Raw genomic sequence first — 17,654 nt, forward strand, 5'->3', positions numbered from 1 at the left:
CCGAAAACAAAATGTAATAATGGTAGTTATCAAATCAATATGAATGCATGAATAAGTTTAATTTCGTGAGTATTTTTTTGTTTTTGTCTGTGAACTGTATTATGCTTCAAAATAATTTGTCTAAAATTATTGTGCGGAGTAAATGGCAACATTTTTTTCATCTTGTGTAATAACTTACTCTTGTTGCCATTCTAGTTCAATAGTCTTAGGAGTAATGTATTATTTGATCCGAAGCTTCGACTTCAATAATAAAACATCTCAAATGTGTCCATACATAGACAAACAATAATATAACAACGAATTCACTGATTGTTATTTACATTCCAGCCCACAAAGTGTTTGGATTGCATTTACTGCAGGCATTGAAATCGATTTGGTTGAGATGCTTAACAAAATATAATGGCCCTACATAAACTCGAGATCGAATGGGTCGCTTGTTGTGACCCACTTGGTCGTTTTGGCGCCACACGAGAAAGTTCATAAAAAAATATATGTAAACGTACGTCTCGGAAAAAGTGCATTTAATTATATTCCACCCGGATTGATTTCCGGACAATTAGGAGGCCGTTTAACATTCCAATAGGTTACGAAATCCAATCGGGTTCTTATCTGCGATGCTATTAGAACTGGCTGGTTAACTCGGTTTGCGTTTTAAGGTTGGACAAGTGAAGAAATGTTGTTTGTGCGTTTAATTGACACATTTCACACACACACACACACTTACACACACGAATTTCTCCATGTAACTGCGAAAAATTCCGTCATCTCCATAAATTCGAATTTGATTCTGCGAAACGAAATTTGGAATGTAAAATTTGTTGGCAATTAAACTAAATTTTAATTAAAAAAAATTGGCACTCTTGCGATATGAATTGTTTATGTAAACAGCTCATTTACTTTCTAACTGCGAAAAAACAGCTGCGCCAAATGGCTGATGCTTATCAAAAATTCGTTCGTTTTGCTAATTTCACTTTTTAAAAATGGAGTAGGAAATGCACGGTGACTCACAGATAAACGATAGATAACAGATTGTCATTTTTAATGGATCGTTATGATTTATGTTTCACGTTTACTATGCAATAGCTAAATAACTTGAGCAAATCACTATAATTAGACTGCTGCATGATATATTCATTTGTAATGACGTTTTTTACTGACTTAATATTAATGGTACAATACCAAAATGAAAGAAGAATATAAATTACAACCTTCATTGTAATCTTCTAATCTCTAGTGATGTAAGATTAAAATAAAATAATATGACCATTGTTTTGAAGGTTCTATTTTAAACAAGTTAATTAGTATAAAAAATGTATGAATTTCACTACAACGTGTCCAAGCAACCATTTGTCTTAGTGGTGTTCATGTGCAGCATTTCTGATTGAAAATCAAGGGGAGCTAAACTGTACCATTTATTTCTGCTGACAAATTACTTGTCAAAAATTGTCTTCTATATTTATAAATGAACTGGATTTCACACCAAAGTGTGACAGATTTTTTCTCCTTTTTCAAACAGATTATTAGTATAGTATTTTCTACAATTTTTAAGTGTACTTTTAATTCCATAAAATATTGACTTAACCTCTTTAATTATCTTATTATCTGAAAAGTTTTATTAATATTTCTCTTTGCATGATTTAGAACTAAAAACTGTTCATTAAAATATTAAGCATTTGATTTGATTTGCTAATATGTTCTTCAAAAAATAGAACATTTTAACATTTAACAAGCTGAGTTAAACAAATATTCAAATAAGTTTTGTAAGGTTAAGTCAAAAAATCTTTTTTTCTTAAATTTGAGATTAGAAATATAGTTTTTAATTATAAATTTCGTTTATTTAAGTATTTGACCTCAAGATTTTTAAGTCATACGATTATGATCGATATCAATAATCCTTCACAGTAAAGTTTTATTGATTTTTCTTCTTGAAATTATATGTTAAAATATCAGATATACCCATCAAAAGTAGAACGTTTTATTTTTTAACAATCTAGGCTTTGGTACTTAAAGTTTTCATCATAACAAATTGATGTAAATGAAAATTTTAATGAGTTTAGTAAACTAATTTTGAGTAAGTCGAAAGACTTTATTTTATTGCCAATTATTTTGTTCACAAACTTGGAGTTACAAAAGTAGTTTGAAGAATTTAACCTCAACAGTTTTAGGTCATAACTGATCAGTAATCCTTCATGGTAAGATCTTAATGATACTTCTATTAATATTATATTAAATATAAAATATTTAATGTAGTTTGCTAATATGTCCATTGAGGTTGATTCTTTTGTTCTTAGGTTTAGAATTATAAAAATAGTTTTTAATGGCAAATTTTGGTCATTCAAGTACCATAAAATCTGCAAATTGTATTCAAATACTAGAAATGCACCGTGATTTGCTAATACGTCCATCAAAAAGTAGAACATTGTGATTTTTAACAAGCCTCACTCTTGTACTTATACATAATTAAACAGTTTGCATAGTTAACATTGCAATTCAGGTCTGGGTCGACATCTTTGATATAGACAATAAATCCCATTTTCAATTATTACATTTACACCTTTTTCCATTAAGTACCAAGTTTGCGGTGAACTCCGATAGAAAGTCGCAACCCTCACTAATTGATAATTCGTGCAAATCGTTGCCCAGTCGATTTCCCTTCGACAAATAGAAAAAACAACAGCAACAACAAACAAAAGTGACCGATTTTTCTTTTCTTCGTTCGCATCTAATGGCCGTGTTGTGTTAAGGCCACTCGCGGGGAAACGTTTTATGTCCGTTCATCGAACTGCGGCGTTAATTGTTTCAAACCTCCCGATCATGATCGATCGTGAACGTTCACGGGGGCTTAGAAAGCAAAACAACTGCAATTACGGCTTAATTACGGTGCTGTTATTATTTATTTTGGCATTTCAGATCCAACGGTTCAACATAAAACTGTATCGAGATTGTTCACACCTCCCTGCACTTTTCTGTTAACTGTTTATGGACAATTTTACACATAAAATGGTACAGTAAACGTTCTGTGAGTTACGCAGAGTGTTTTTCAATAAACAAAGCGGGAGCAACCTTCGAGCACACATCGTAAACATAAAGTCCTCGTCACAAACTTCATAAATAAACCAGATTGTTAATCAGACCAATAAAACATTGCGAAATGGATCGCGTTTCGCCTGGAACTTAATTTTCCTTAATATACGACTACGCCGGTCAATATTAAAGTACGTGTTCGACGTCGTTTTTGAAAAAATCGCAATTAAGTTATGCGCCGGATGTGCTATCGTTTAGCCAATTGCAAAACATGCACCGTACGAAGGATTACGCCAATTAGCTTGAAATATTTGATAAAATTATGTCAGATTGATATTTCTGGCGTGGATTTATGATTGCCCAGCGCTGCTTGTAAATGGCATCCGAGTTATTAATGGTACGGTCAGTGTCAATTGGACTTACTCGCATTATATATTGGACTTTTTTTTTGTCGGATTTATTTGTTGTTGTGCAGTGAAATTGTTATAGACAATGACCGCATGCACGGGCTCGAGGCGCACGTTGATTCCGTTGGTTGAAAACGAAAGTGTGGTTACGTGGAAAAAAAATTGGTTAAATTATTTATAATTTATGGGTCGGCTAATGGTAATATGGTTTCTTCACTTCTCTTCACGATCGTTTCGATCGCGTGTTCAAGCTCGCACTCTCCTTTGTGTTTTGTATGGAAATAGTCAGAACAATTTTTGTTTGGTGTTATGCAAGAAGAAATTTCGATAAGATCTATGTATGAGAGGTTATTGATCAGTAATGACCAAAAACGGTTGAGGTCATATCAAAATTGTACACGTTAGGGTGGGCCAAAAAATCGACAATTTTTTTAATTACCGACACTGTCACATTTTTTCAGTCCAGTATGGCAAAATCCACATCTCTCTCTTACTTGATCGTACAGAAAATTTCTATTTACTTTTTTTGTAGGAAATTGAACGCTCTACAAAAAAAGTATCTTACAATTTTTTCATAACTTTTACCCTTTAGAAGACATAGGAAGTCAAAGTTCAAAGAATATAACAAAAATATTTCTGTTACTTACAAATTTTATAACTCGTACATAAGTAAATATTATAAAATGTCCAACATATATTTTTGTAGGAAATTGAACTCTCTACAAAAAAGGTATCTTTTATAATATTTACTTATCCATGAGTTATAAAATTTGGAAGTAAAAAAGTCATTTTTGTTAAATTCTTCTAACTTTGACCTCCAATGTCTTCTAAAAGGTAAGAGTTGTGAAAAAATTGTAAGATATCTTTTTTGTAGAGCGTTCAATTTCTTACACAAATATATATTAGACTTTTTATAATATTCATTTATATATAGATTAGCTATAATTTAGAAAAAAAAGAAAAATATATTTTTTAGAAAACTTTGATCACTTTGAAATAAAATCCAGTGTCCTTTTTGATAAAAAGACTACAAATTTTAATAGGAACACTTTTTGTTCAAAGATACATAATAACAAATTATTGATTGGTTATGACTTGAAGCTGTTGAGGAGATCCTAATTTTGTTGTATTTATGTATTGCCACAGTTTGAAAGAAAAAGAGAAATGACCTTTAATAAAGGAATGAAATCCAGTGTATTCATAGAGAGAAAACAATTTTTAGGTATACAACAAAAAATATCAGTAATAAATATGTAAGATTTTAGTTAAAACGTGTTTATTGTTTTATGTGTAGAAGAGAAAATAAGAAGTTATAAACATATTAAAACACAGGAGTTGTGTTGTGAGCATTTCCCAAGACTGTAGTCTTTTTATGGCCGTACAAAACGCATGGGAGCCCCATGAAATTTCCATGCATCGAGAAAACAATAATTTACGGGCACAGGTGCGAGAAAAATCGAGTTAATAACCGACCGCGGGCCCCGCAATCTACATACCCATCCATACCCGATAAGTACTTGGTACATTTCCACGGCAATAACTCAAACCTACGTGACGGAATTTAATCATTCCAATTTTTTTCACTTGCTCTCCCGCGAGATTTTTCAGAACGTGTCGTATCCGAAGCCGATCTCCGAAGTAAAAGTGGCTGCAACGTATTGGGCAACTGCATATGTTTAACAGCGGACGTTTTGTTTTTAATAACGACTCATTAACTCCGTCGGTCGGCTCCAGTGCTCCGCCACCATCTAATTATTACATCGGATCGATGGGTGTCTTAGATTTTGATTGAAAAGTTACCTCACTTTTCATTAATATCGTATAAATTGAAGGATTTCATGCTCGCAACATCCATTTCAAAACTAATCTGTCAGCAAGTTGTTGCTTGTTTTGCAATTAATAAATAGTTCAATTCTGTACTTTATAATTGTATAATCTCATATTTTATTTATTTTAAAATAATTTAAACTGCTTTAAAGAAACACTTTCAATATAATTTCTGTGTTTAAAATATATTTAAAGCAATAATGAATGGCTCAAGTTAGGTTAGGGTATTTTAGGTTGGACCAAGTGAAGTTAGGTTAGCTCAGTGTAAAGTCCATTAATTTAGATTTTTTTCCTTTAAAACTGTATCTTAGGAAAAATAAATGAACTTTTTGAGATAACAATTGGACAAGAAAATTTAGTCTCCCATTTTATACATTGATAAAAGATTGTCAAGGTTCAGAAATATTCTTTCAATTTTTTCCTTTTTATTTGTATAATTACATTTTTTCTTCTTTGTTTAAAATTATATGTAAAGCAAGAATGAATGGTTCAAGTTAGGTTAGGATGTTTTAGGTTGGACCAAGTGAAGTTAGGTTAGCTTAGTGTAGAGTCGATTAATTTAGATTTTTTTTCTTTAAAACTGTATCTTAGGAAAAATAAATGAACTCTTTTTTCTTTATCAAAGAATATTTTAAAAGAATGAGTTGGATCTAATTAGACCCTGTTAGGTTAAGTTGTTTTATGCGATTAGATTAGTTTAGTTAATTTCCTATAAAATTGTATTTCAGAAATAATTTTAATTTATTTACATTTTATCTTTAAAATTTAAATTTTATTTATTTCAAAATAATGCAAACATTTTAAGGCAATTCCTTAAGAAAAGAATAGTTTTGTTATGTTGGGTTAGGCCAAACCAGGTTACCTTAGCGTAAACTAGACTTAGCTACTTCAGATTTTAAAACTGTATTTGAGAAAGAACAAAAGAAATCTTTCTGATATAATAACTTCTGATTATTTTACAGTTATGTTAAATTCTGACATTTATATTGCCTTGTTTTTGTACGTGCAAACGATAAAACCTCATAATTATTCGAACCCATACAATAATTGTAGTGAAAAGTGCATAAATTGTACGAACTCATTCAAAACACCACTTCTAAATCCATTGCCCCATGAACGACATGACACAATGCCACAATTAGTTGTGGACGACCTAAACGAAAACATAAACACTATTGAAAACGAAAATAAATTGCCTACATGGTTTATCAATTAGTGAAGGTTGGACTTTCCCATAAGATTTACATTTTCATGAAATTATTTCCGAGTAATTACGTTTCGGAAAATGAGGTGTCATTGGATAAAAGTAAGGCATTGTGTTGTCATTTGAAAAGCCTTAATGATTTTGGTTCAGTGCTTCGGGCTTATTACTTAGTAAAGAACGACTGTTTTATTGGATTTTGGTGTTGAGGTGTTCTACAAGGTTTCAGTGAGTGAGCTGAGGTCATACTATCAAATTTTAATCAAAGTAAGTTATTGTGTGTTCTTTTGATTTGTCCATTTCATGTTAACTCGTGTATAAAATGCTTTCTGAATGTCAATTACTTTTATGTTATTCTGTTTTAAATAGTAAACCAACAAATCATTCAATATTTAAGACTAACTGATGATAATAAAGTAACAATTTTAGACAAGAAAACGTTGTTCTCTTCTAAAAATATTAAACCCGAAAAGCCAAAACAATGCTAATCCATCGATCTCGCCCCTTCTTCTTTCCGCACAACCGCCGTGTTTTGGCGGGGACTCCCACCTTCGTCCGGCGCGATTTCCAGGCCCCGTCGTTGCACCGGGTCGTTCTGTTACACCTGTCGACCGAAGACCGGTGCACGAGCGAAACGCGCCGCCACAAATCGTGTTATGGTGCCCCGGCCATCACCTGTCCACTGTCCCGAAGAAGAGCCGTGCGTCGTGACCATGCGGATGATCCGCCGATCCTGCCTTTGATGCAGACTACAAAGTGAACGGACGCGCGGAATGACAGTGTTGTGTATTTTTTAATTTTTATCCGTTGCGATAATGAAAATTTGACCTTTTTCGAGTCTGATTCTTTTGTATGAAAAGTGTGGTATTTTTCTTATTGTGGTTGTTGAAATACTGTAAGCAAGATGTGCAGCAAGGAGCAGATCAGTGAAATTATGGATAAGATTCACAATGTAAGTTGAAACGGTTCATTTTTGTGGGTTTTTATGTTTTATGAAACTTTTTTTAATGGTAACCATTGTATAGGACGTTAACATCTGCATAAAAATTTTGTGCGAGTTTATTTCTGGTGAAACCGTTGTTTTTATCCAACAAAAACATTATCACTATCAGTTATTTTAAAAACCATATATTTACGCCAAAGTGTTTTTATAAATATTAATGAAACTGCATAATTTTACAATAAAATTTTTAAATTAATACACAAAATTAAGTAAATATTTGGTAACAATTTATTATTACTATCCAAAATAAATTCAAATTCAATTACGATTAATCAAGGATTTTTATAAAAAACAAGAAAATTATCTTATTGTAATTGTAATAATTAATGTTAATATACAAAAAGATATTTTACAACTTTTATATTCTAAAAATAATTAATTAATTTAATTATTTTAGTTTATAAACAATTAGTAAAAACAAAAAAATATATAAAATATAAAATATTTTCTTATACCACACAATTATTTCAAGTTTAACCAATAAATTAAGTAATTAAATTTATCAAATTTCAGATTATAAAAAAATTTACAAAAATATATTATTTACGTAAATGTAAAAAGTATTTATAAATCATAATAAATCTCAAATATGTCTGCAAATCAAAATAGGGAAAGTCTTTTAAATTTAATATCATAATTATAAATTTTTTAAAATTAATAAAAAAATGTTTAATTAAATTTTTCAAATCTAAAACATTTATAAAAATATTATAAATTTTATTCTGACAGAAAATTAACATAAGTAGATTTCTTTTAAATTTAATAAGGATACAATTATAAAATATTAATAAAATTATATAAATATGATTGGTAATTCTGAAATAATTGAATAAAAATAATTAATTCTGTAAAAATAAATAAAATTTAACAAAAATCTTAAGTGGTCAAGTAAATTCATATTATCATCATAAATCAAAAAACCAAATTAATATTAAATATATGATATAAACTTAACAGATATTTAGTTTAAATGTCAATTGAAATTGCACTTTAGAAATCTAAATTTTTATGAGTTACTAAAACTGAATTAATTATATAAAATAATATAAAAAAATTGACAAATTGTTGTAAATTTTTAAAAAAAAAATAAAATATAAATTATGTACATATAATATATAGAAAAGTTTAATAAATTTTAAACTTAAACTTGATCCATTCTGTGAATATAAAACTTTATTTTAAAATTTAACAAAATTTTTTTTTAATTGTGGATAACAATATTACATAAAAAATAAATATTTACTTCAAATTGAAATTTAATCTTACGGATTTTAAAATAATTATAAAACTCTTAATTATGCAAAGTCAGATAAAAAATTATGGAGATAATTTCAATATCATAATTATAGTTAATAAAATTATATAGTTATGTATATAATACATAAAATACACAAGTATAAAATTAAAAATGGATAAATAAAACTGTTGATATTATGAAATTAATTTATTTGTAACCTTCGCCATTTTTTTAAAACTTAACAAAAACTAAAGTAATTAAATCTAATCTTTTCCAAAGCCTTTTAAAATAATTTTTATTTAATGGACATAAAAACATAATCAGGAAGAAAAGATGTCATTAGAAATTTCTTAATAATTAAATTTTTTCGATATAAAAATGTAGGTATTAAAATATTAGGTGAAATAGTTTCTCATAAAAAAACGTTCTCTTTGTGAATCAGAAGTCAGATCATATGATTTCAAATTCTTCACACATTCATTCCATTTAATTTTAAATATCGTGATCGCTCTTAAGTGGAACATTTCAGATTTTATGTCAATGAAACCATTCTTTTTATCGCATCGAACAGAGTGAAAATATCAACGGCAAGTCGTTGAATTTTAACAATAATATTATTAGTAGTTTTTTATCTAACATCCAATTAAATATACATCTCGAAAACGTTATTTACAATAACAGTCATCCACTCAACAAATCTCATATTGACAAAGCGTAAAAACTTGAATAGGGGAAACCAGTTTGTCAAAATAGCTCTTGAAAGCTTATAATTTCGTCCGGACAAATGTCGTCGTTTTACATAAATTACGAAAGTAAAACGCCATTCAAGCACTGTCCCAAGATTGTTGAACCATCCGGGAAAGTCGTAAATTTTTCGCAAATTCCTCCGTGTGGGCGTAGTTTAATGACTCGTTTATTCGGATGTAAATTAGATAAAAGTAAAATTTTTACGCGTGAACGCTGCCGAAGATTAACTGTAAATAAGCTAATTTGTTTTTGATAAAATTCCGGTTCCTCGACGTTATTTATTGCGTTTCTAAAAAGAATTTCGTCAAATCGTCGCGTCCAGTTTAATTTACAAGTAATTAAACTGTAACATTAAAACATTCCTGGAAAATATTTTCGGTTAAGTCACCACTTTTTTTACCTTGACTGTGACCAAGTAGTTTACCGATATTCATTATGATTACACGTTAAATGGTAATTAAAGCAGGAAATTCTCCATTTTTTTCCCATTGTAATTTAAAACCAACAATTTTCTTACGTCGTTCGCACATAAATAACAATTTTACGGCTTGTTAAATATTGATCTAATTTGACCCAACCCATTACAACGAATTATCGTTAATTTGATGTAATTTATAATTTATTAACCATGTAAAACTGCGGTCATCCCAACGGACTAATTGTTTTAGCATTGTTGTTTACCACCATGCATAAATGGCTTTTTATTAACACAGGAATGTTAATGTTATTACGTTAAAATCTTTTATTTTATATTTAGAGCAGTTCGTGCAAATTATAAAAAAATGTTAAAAAAATTCAGATAACACACCCATCTTAAAAAGTAACAAGGATATAAACATTTTTAGGTTTGTAATAATTTTGATTAATGGATTAGAAGTGAATATTATAAAAACATTTAATTAATGAAATTGAGGATCAAAAAAGTGACTAAGAATAACAACCTACACTTAATTTTGTCTTATTATATTATTTATGCATCCCAAATTCATTATGTTTTTTTTTTTAAATTAAGTACAAATCTAATAAAAAACACATTTCTAAGTTTCTCAATCAAAGCTTTTTCTATTGATGATCATGTATAACTAGTAGGAAATTTGAGTTTTGGAGATTTCTTGTTTTTTTACTTAGGTTTCATTTTTTTTATATTCATTATAATCTTTAACTAATTAGAGTGTTTTGGATTACTCAGATTCTTCATATTCTTTAACTCTTCTTTAGATATTTTTTATTCTTTATATTAGTTATTAATAATAATTTTTAAGGTTCTTCAAACTTTTTACATTCTTCAAATTTTATAAATTAGGTTCAAATAATTTTGATTAATTATTTTGAATAATTAAGTTTTTTCATTTTATTTAGACTTTTCATTTTTTAACTTCTTTGTAGTTTCCAATTCATTGAGAGGTACTTTGGATTCTTAAAATTTTTTAAACTGGACTTTTTTGTATTTGAATAGTTATTAATATTAATTTTCTAGATTCTTCAGACTCTCCAGATTTCTTTGGATTCTTAACATTGTTTACCAAATTTTCAACATTCTTCACACTCGCCAGATTTCTTTAGATTCTTAACATTGTTAATCATCTTCTAAATTTTATAATTTAGGTTGAAATAGTTTTAATTAATGATTTTGATTAAATATTATTAAGATTTTTTTTTAATTTTTATTCACGTACCTATATAACTTTGGAATCCTCAAAATTTCCAGACTCTTTAAACTGGATTTTGAGTTAATATTATAAAACTTGATCATCCATATTATGACATTGTTTCTTTACATTGTTCTTACGCCTTATATTCTGTAAATTCTTAAAATTAAAAATAATTTTAATATGAAAAATCATTCCCATTTTCCAGTTCAATCGCAAATACCATTTCCCAATTGATGGTCTGATCTTATTAATTGATTGATCGTGAGTAATTCAATTAAGAGAAATTTTCCGCATTGTGGTGACCATAAACACCACAAAAACGCCAATGAAATCCGATAAATTCATCGAACAGGAATCCTTGAATCTAGAGCGGTGAAACCATACGCGCAGGATAATTGAATTAAATTTCATTGCGATCGTACCTACACAGATCCTCTCTTTGTTCGCCGATATCGGAAACGGCTTTGGCTTACGGCGACTTTCTCGTACGCGCAGGATGAGAAAAACCGACGGATAATGGATCCTGAAACCGAGAATTTAATCGCCTAGACAAAATTACACGAGCAATTAATCTCGTGCTAAAGAACTGAACGTTATATTTTTAGACTTGACCTAGAAACTAACCTTCGGTTGCAGCAGGAATTCGACCATTGTTAAAAGCGTACCGTTCTCATGTTTTATAACTTCTTCAGCCATTATGCAAGATGTTATTCGGATAGTATTTCAAAAGATGTGCAAATCACTTGTGCACAGTACGAATATTGCATTTAACTATCTGGATATTCCGCCGTAATTGGTAAATGTTAGATGTTTATTGTTTGATTACGAGATTTAATGTCGATGGTGGGAAACCAGTTATTAGTTCTCATGCTTCAGTTTATTTTTGATGGAGGACCTTCAAATGTTTTTTTTATGACAAAAGAGTTCATCAATCATTCCTGAGGTTACAAAAGAGGTGGAAAGCATATAATCATAATTTCTTAACAAAACGAAAATGTATGTGATTTAGTCGTTTAATGGCATAATTAATGTCATAATTGGGCATTATTGTCATGTTCCATTCATGTTTTCTACATGTTTAGAAAACTCTTTAATCACATTGTTTATTACATTTTTATTGCATGACATAATTTTGTTAACATGTAGAAAATTGTTCTGGAACTTTGGACAATCAGTTTCTTTAAATTCTTCATTCACAAGCTTAGATTTAAGTTTTTATATTTTTAGACGAGTGCGTCTTAATGAAATTTAAAATATATATGTATAATTAATCAGTATAATAAATTGGTTTAATTGGTTTTTTCAGTCTCATTCTTTGGATTTCATACATTTTTCAGATACTCTTAATATTCTTTAGATATTTTTTTTAGTTTTTGTATAATTCTAATCAAATTAAATTCATTGAGTTGAATTATTAATTTTGTAATTTTTTTAATTTTCTTTACGATATTTCGTTTTTGTTTAAAATCCTCAATTTTTACATCGATTTAATATTACTTTAAGAATCCAAAGAGATCTAAAGAATCTGAAGAATATTAAAAAATGATATTAATAACTACCCAACTAAGACTAAGATGTCTTTGAATAATTTTTAAAGAAGCTAAAAAATGAAAAGCCTAAATAAGAGATAAAAAAACTTTAACATTCTTTATATCCTTCAGATTATTTTTTTCTACTATTGTACCACTTAATTCTATTTTTGAATTTTTCACTGTCTTTAGATGTTGACGTTTCCTAATATTTTTTAATTTCTTCAGATTTTTGATATAATCCATAGATCTTTCGGATTCATTTGTAACATCTATAATTTTTTATATATTTCTAAATTATTCTGTTAGTAGATATTCATCAGAGGATCTCCTGATTTTTATAATATTTAGGATCATATCCTTTAGAAAGAGTTTTTATTGTTCAAAGCCTAACTAAAAATTTAATTACTAATGTGTCATTGTTTAAAAAATCTACGGTTATTAACTATAATTGTTGGTGATGACATGTCATACAAAACTATAATGTAAACCCGTTATAAAAACACACAATAACACTGGAAATTTCAATAGACAACAGAATGTTAATTGTACCTAGGTAATTAAAACGTGTGAGTTTTGTTTATTATTTTTCATGTCGTCTTTTGACCGCTCTATGATTCTGTTACTTAATAATTTTAACAGTAACCGGTAGTTTGGCGCACCACTAACGACAAAGTCTTATAATTGGAGTCCACGCAACAGATGTTACTCTGGTACTTTTGTCAGATTCAACAATGGCTAGAACAGCATTTTTCCCGCAAATGTCCTTCCGTCTGTGAACCACCGTTGCCGTGAACGTTGCACTCGCCGACAACAGTACGACTTCCTACAACACACAATGTCCTTCCAGTTTCCGAAACAGACGACCATTGCCGGACAAACCGACCGTTACAAATCCAATTTGAATTGCGATTGTGTATCAGATAACTCGTTTAAGTGGACTACTGGCCGTCCGATTTTTTTCCATTTCGTTTGGCACAGTTCTTGCCGAACTTGCACGTAAACAACGTAGGCCGAAGATACACTCAAGATCTGATACACTGCGCGACGACGTAAATTAGAAGCCGTGTAACTTAATTGTGGGCACCAGTTCGATCTAGATCATGTACGAGATGATTTAGATTGTAATTAGATTATTTGGATGGTCGGTTCGATGAATTATTTATGAGTCGAAAAATGGTCACGTTATTTGGGTTTTGGGTGTCTACCAAAAAGTTGTAGATTCTGGTCTTCCAAAGGTTTTTCCCATCAACTCTATATGTGCTAATTTGAAATGGGGAAATTAGGTTTCAAAGATGCAAAGATTGATAAAATATATCATGACGGATTAACAATTTTTCTAAAATAAGTTTGGGATTATAGAATATTTAGATGAATCTTTTGGATTTCTATTGGAAAATTGAGATTCGGTTCCTTCAAAGCTTTATCTCATCAACTCTAAATGTTGAAACTGTAAAATGATAATAATGTTACAAATGAAATAAATTTCAATTTATCATCTACTAATTTAAAATGAAGAAATTAGATTTCAAAGATATGAAGTTGACTTTTAGAAGGGAATATATAAGTACTGAGCAATAATTTGCCCAAAACGACTTTGAGATTTTATTGTACATAAAAGAAACTTTTCCACATCTACTAAAATATTGTGGTTCCGTTCCTCCAAAGGTTTGTCCCATCAATTCTGAGTGAAGAAACTGTGAATTATTGATAATGTTTAATAGATACAAATTTCAATTTGTCAAAGTTTTCCCATCTACTCTAAAGATAATCCAAAGATACGAAGACTGATAAAACCATATTTTGTTAACTTTAGAAGATATTTTTAGGACTATTCAACAATTTTCCTAAAACGACATTGGGATTTTAAAGAACGTAGAAAATACTTTTTATCATTTACTAAAAAGTTATGATTCTGTTCTTACAAAGCTTCGTCTCATCAACTATAAAGGGTAGGATACAAATGCCAATTTGTCGTACTTGATAAAATCCTTTTGTGGAGCTGATGAATGTATTATGAAAAGAGAAATCATGAAAGAATGACAATTTTTCTAAAGGAATTTTTTTATGAATACCTTATTGCGTCACCCTTTATTCCAAAACTATATCAATTACTTTTTCACCCTAATCTTAACAACAAATACACCTACTTGCACCGTTTTTAATAAACTGTTTTTTTTTTTTGAGGTGAGTTAATAGAGAATTAGTACTTAACAAGGAATAATCCGTAAGTACAAATTAACAAATGTTACCTTCACGGCTTTTGGATGACAAAACTCTGCTAACAAAACGTAGCAATCATCTAAACAAGTCATAAACAAGCGCACAAGAAGACAATTAACCGAACTGCACAGTTACATAAACTAGTTTTTCTGCGAGCAACGAGTGCTAAACGATCCTCGCAACCATACATTACCAACGTTAAACCGTCTTCAATAAACCATTGTACTGCATAATGGATAGTTATAAGTCTAGGTTCATTAAATTTACCATTGGAAATTATAGGCTGTGATAGTGGATACGCTTTACTTTCTTTACGAGAAGGCACTTTCATAATTGATGGTGGGCACGGAATTTAATAGGCGTTAGAAGTGATCTAAAGGGCCTGGTCTTAATGATGGAATAACTGTTTGGCTCTAAACTGGAGAATTAATGGGAAGGGTTTCTTCCCAGAACCTAACTTTTAAAGTGTATGATTTAATTCAATGTTCACAAAACTTTTCATCAATAGAATGTTCTGCACGTCTTTGTATGGTACTTAGAAATAATAAATCATTTGCTTCCACTTAATGCTCAGCTCACATGATAATAATCCTTCATCTTGTAAACATTTGCACAACCACAAGTATTTTGCCCGTTTCTCTTTCAAAGCAATAGATTGCGGTAATTTTAGGAAACTATTTAATGGCATTCTTGGTACACATCTATTATTTGCACACGTTCAATGTCATTGTCGAACTGCTGTTGAGCCTCTCTACCGAAACCGACCCATTGTAACGCAAAACTTCCTGTAGAAATCTGCCGCACATGTGTTCGAGTACTCTTAATTACATACATTTAATAGACGCTAACGTAATAAGGCACGAATTGATGTAATTCATCAATCACAATCGCAACGGAGAAATCAAGATTAATTGAAGATGGGCTGCCATAATTGATTTTTATCAAGTTTTTTCCTATTGAAGGCGATTTTGTACGGAAATTGGAAACAATTAATCACTATAATAATTCGCACTGCTCCCCCTCCCCCTTCCGTTCCAATTACACCAAACAAATCAATCAGTAATTTCGAAAAGGAAACAGCAAAAGTCCCCACTCTAAAACAGGTCAGTGGGAACCACCACCGCGGGTACCGTTAGCACGTGTCCACACACACGGCCGACTACGAAATAAGAAAGAAAAACACGGCAGTTTCACCAAGGAAAACGTGTGTGTGTGTGTGAGCGACCGCCCCGGGACGTAAGATTTTTACACACGCCGGACTTTGCGGTACGTCGATCTGCTTAACGGGTTCGTCTATGCCTGCCAAGGTGATTTGATGCACTTTTACAAATACACTCCTAGGTGAATGCATAATGAGTACACTGCTTGTCGCTGCAACGCTACCGTTTATTCAGCCAGGTCGGTTTGTTGAGCAAACTTTAGTGGAACTGTCTCCTTTGTTTTGGTACTGCCGGGTAGTTAATCTTGTTTTCTTCTGACTGTCAGGATGATTGAGATCAAATGTTAAGAACCTCTGGAGGACTTTACACACAATAGGAAACTTTTCAAAATATTTTCTCGATGATTACATCCCTTCTATATTTATTTATGTAAAAGCTTTTTTGTTATTGGAATTAGGATCATTTATTAAGAACAAACGTTAAAAACAAATGAAGAAGCTTTCGTCTCTAGAAAACTTTATAAATTGAATTGAATCTCTTTCAAAAGTTATCACAATTTATAGTTTTCATGAGGAAATGCCCTTGAAATGTTTTTGATACAATTAGTACTCAATCCAATGGCAAAAAACAATTAATTCCTCTAGAACCAATAAATTATCTGTGAACAAATACAGAAAAGTACATCGATTTATTCCTCTCAATGTTGTGTTCTTAATATGTCTATCAGGAACCTTTATCAAGATCAAACATTAAAAACAATGAAGAACCTTTTTCTCTAGAAAATTTAATAAATAGCTCTTTTTAATGGATGGTTTTTCATAATTTACAGTTTTCATGAAGAAGTGTACTTGACTTATTTGGTCTCACATCTCTCCAATAACAAAAAGCAGTTAATTCCTCTAGAATCAATTATCAGAGGAGAAGTACTGAAAAGAATATCGAGTATTTATTGCACTCAGTCTTGTGTTCTTAATGTCTGTCAGAAATATTCATCAAGATCAAACATTAAAAGCAAACGAAGAACCTTTCTTCTCTAGAAAACTTCATAAGTGGCACTTTTTGATAGATATATCTCTTCCAAAAGTGTTCCATAATTTGCAGTTTTCATGAACAAATAGTCCTTGTAGTGTTGATACATTTGGTACTCATACTCATAATCCAAAGAAAAAACAATTAAGTAGACAAATTCAGAAACATTCCTTCCACTCAATCAGTAACATGTATCAGGTTTTCCTGATGAAAATACCTGTTCCAAAAAATAATTCATAGTTAACTTGAAGAGACATTCCAGTAATGTTTTTGGTACGGTTGACACAACAATCCATCAACAAAAGAAAGAGTTAATTCCTCTTGAACCAAAGCCAAAATGCAATAATAAATTACCGCTACATAAATACAGAAAGGCACATCGAGCGTGTTTATGATGGGCGGCATCTAACAGCAACGAAACAAAGCGTGTCTTGTGCATTGCGCTGATTACATTTTCATATGTAACACACCATATAACAGATGGTCGGCCAATTTGAAATTGTAATACGCAAATGGAAGACGGCGGAATGCAATGTGCATTCTCCATCGTGTGCTGTTAGTCGCGAAAATGAACTAGCTTGAAACAATGTATGGAGATAGTTCTTTGTATATAAA

General features: G+C 30.3%; 1 protein-coding gene across 3 annotated transcripts in view; it reads left to right on the forward strand.

Moving 5' to 3' along the window:
* LOC109598414 (disheveled-associated activator of morphogenesis 1) overlaps nucleotides 1-17,654 on the forward strand; it is a 69,840-nt gene that overhangs the window by 19,744 nt on the left and 32,442 nt on the right. For 2 of the 3 annotated variants that reach the window (XM_020014324.2, XM_049970036.1), the window contains exon 1: nucleotides 7,070-7,411. The exons of the other annotated variant lie outside the window; for it this stretch is intronic. In XM_020014324.2, coding sequence (XP_019869883.2) covers nucleotides 7,364-7,411 — 48 coding nt within the window. In that variant the 5' untranslated portion in view covers nucleotides 7,070-7,363. Of the gene's footprint in view, nucleotides 1-7,069; nucleotides 7,412-17,654 lie in introns of those variants that run through there. 3 annotated transcript variants of the gene reach the window in all.

This window comes from Aethina tumida, chromosome 7 (genome assembly GCF_024364675.1).
Source record: "Aethina tumida isolate Nest 87 chromosome 7, icAetTumi1.1, whole genome shotgun sequence".
Classification (NCBI taxonomy): Eukaryota; Metazoa; Arthropoda; class Insecta; order Coleoptera; family Nitidulidae; genus Aethina; species Aethina tumida.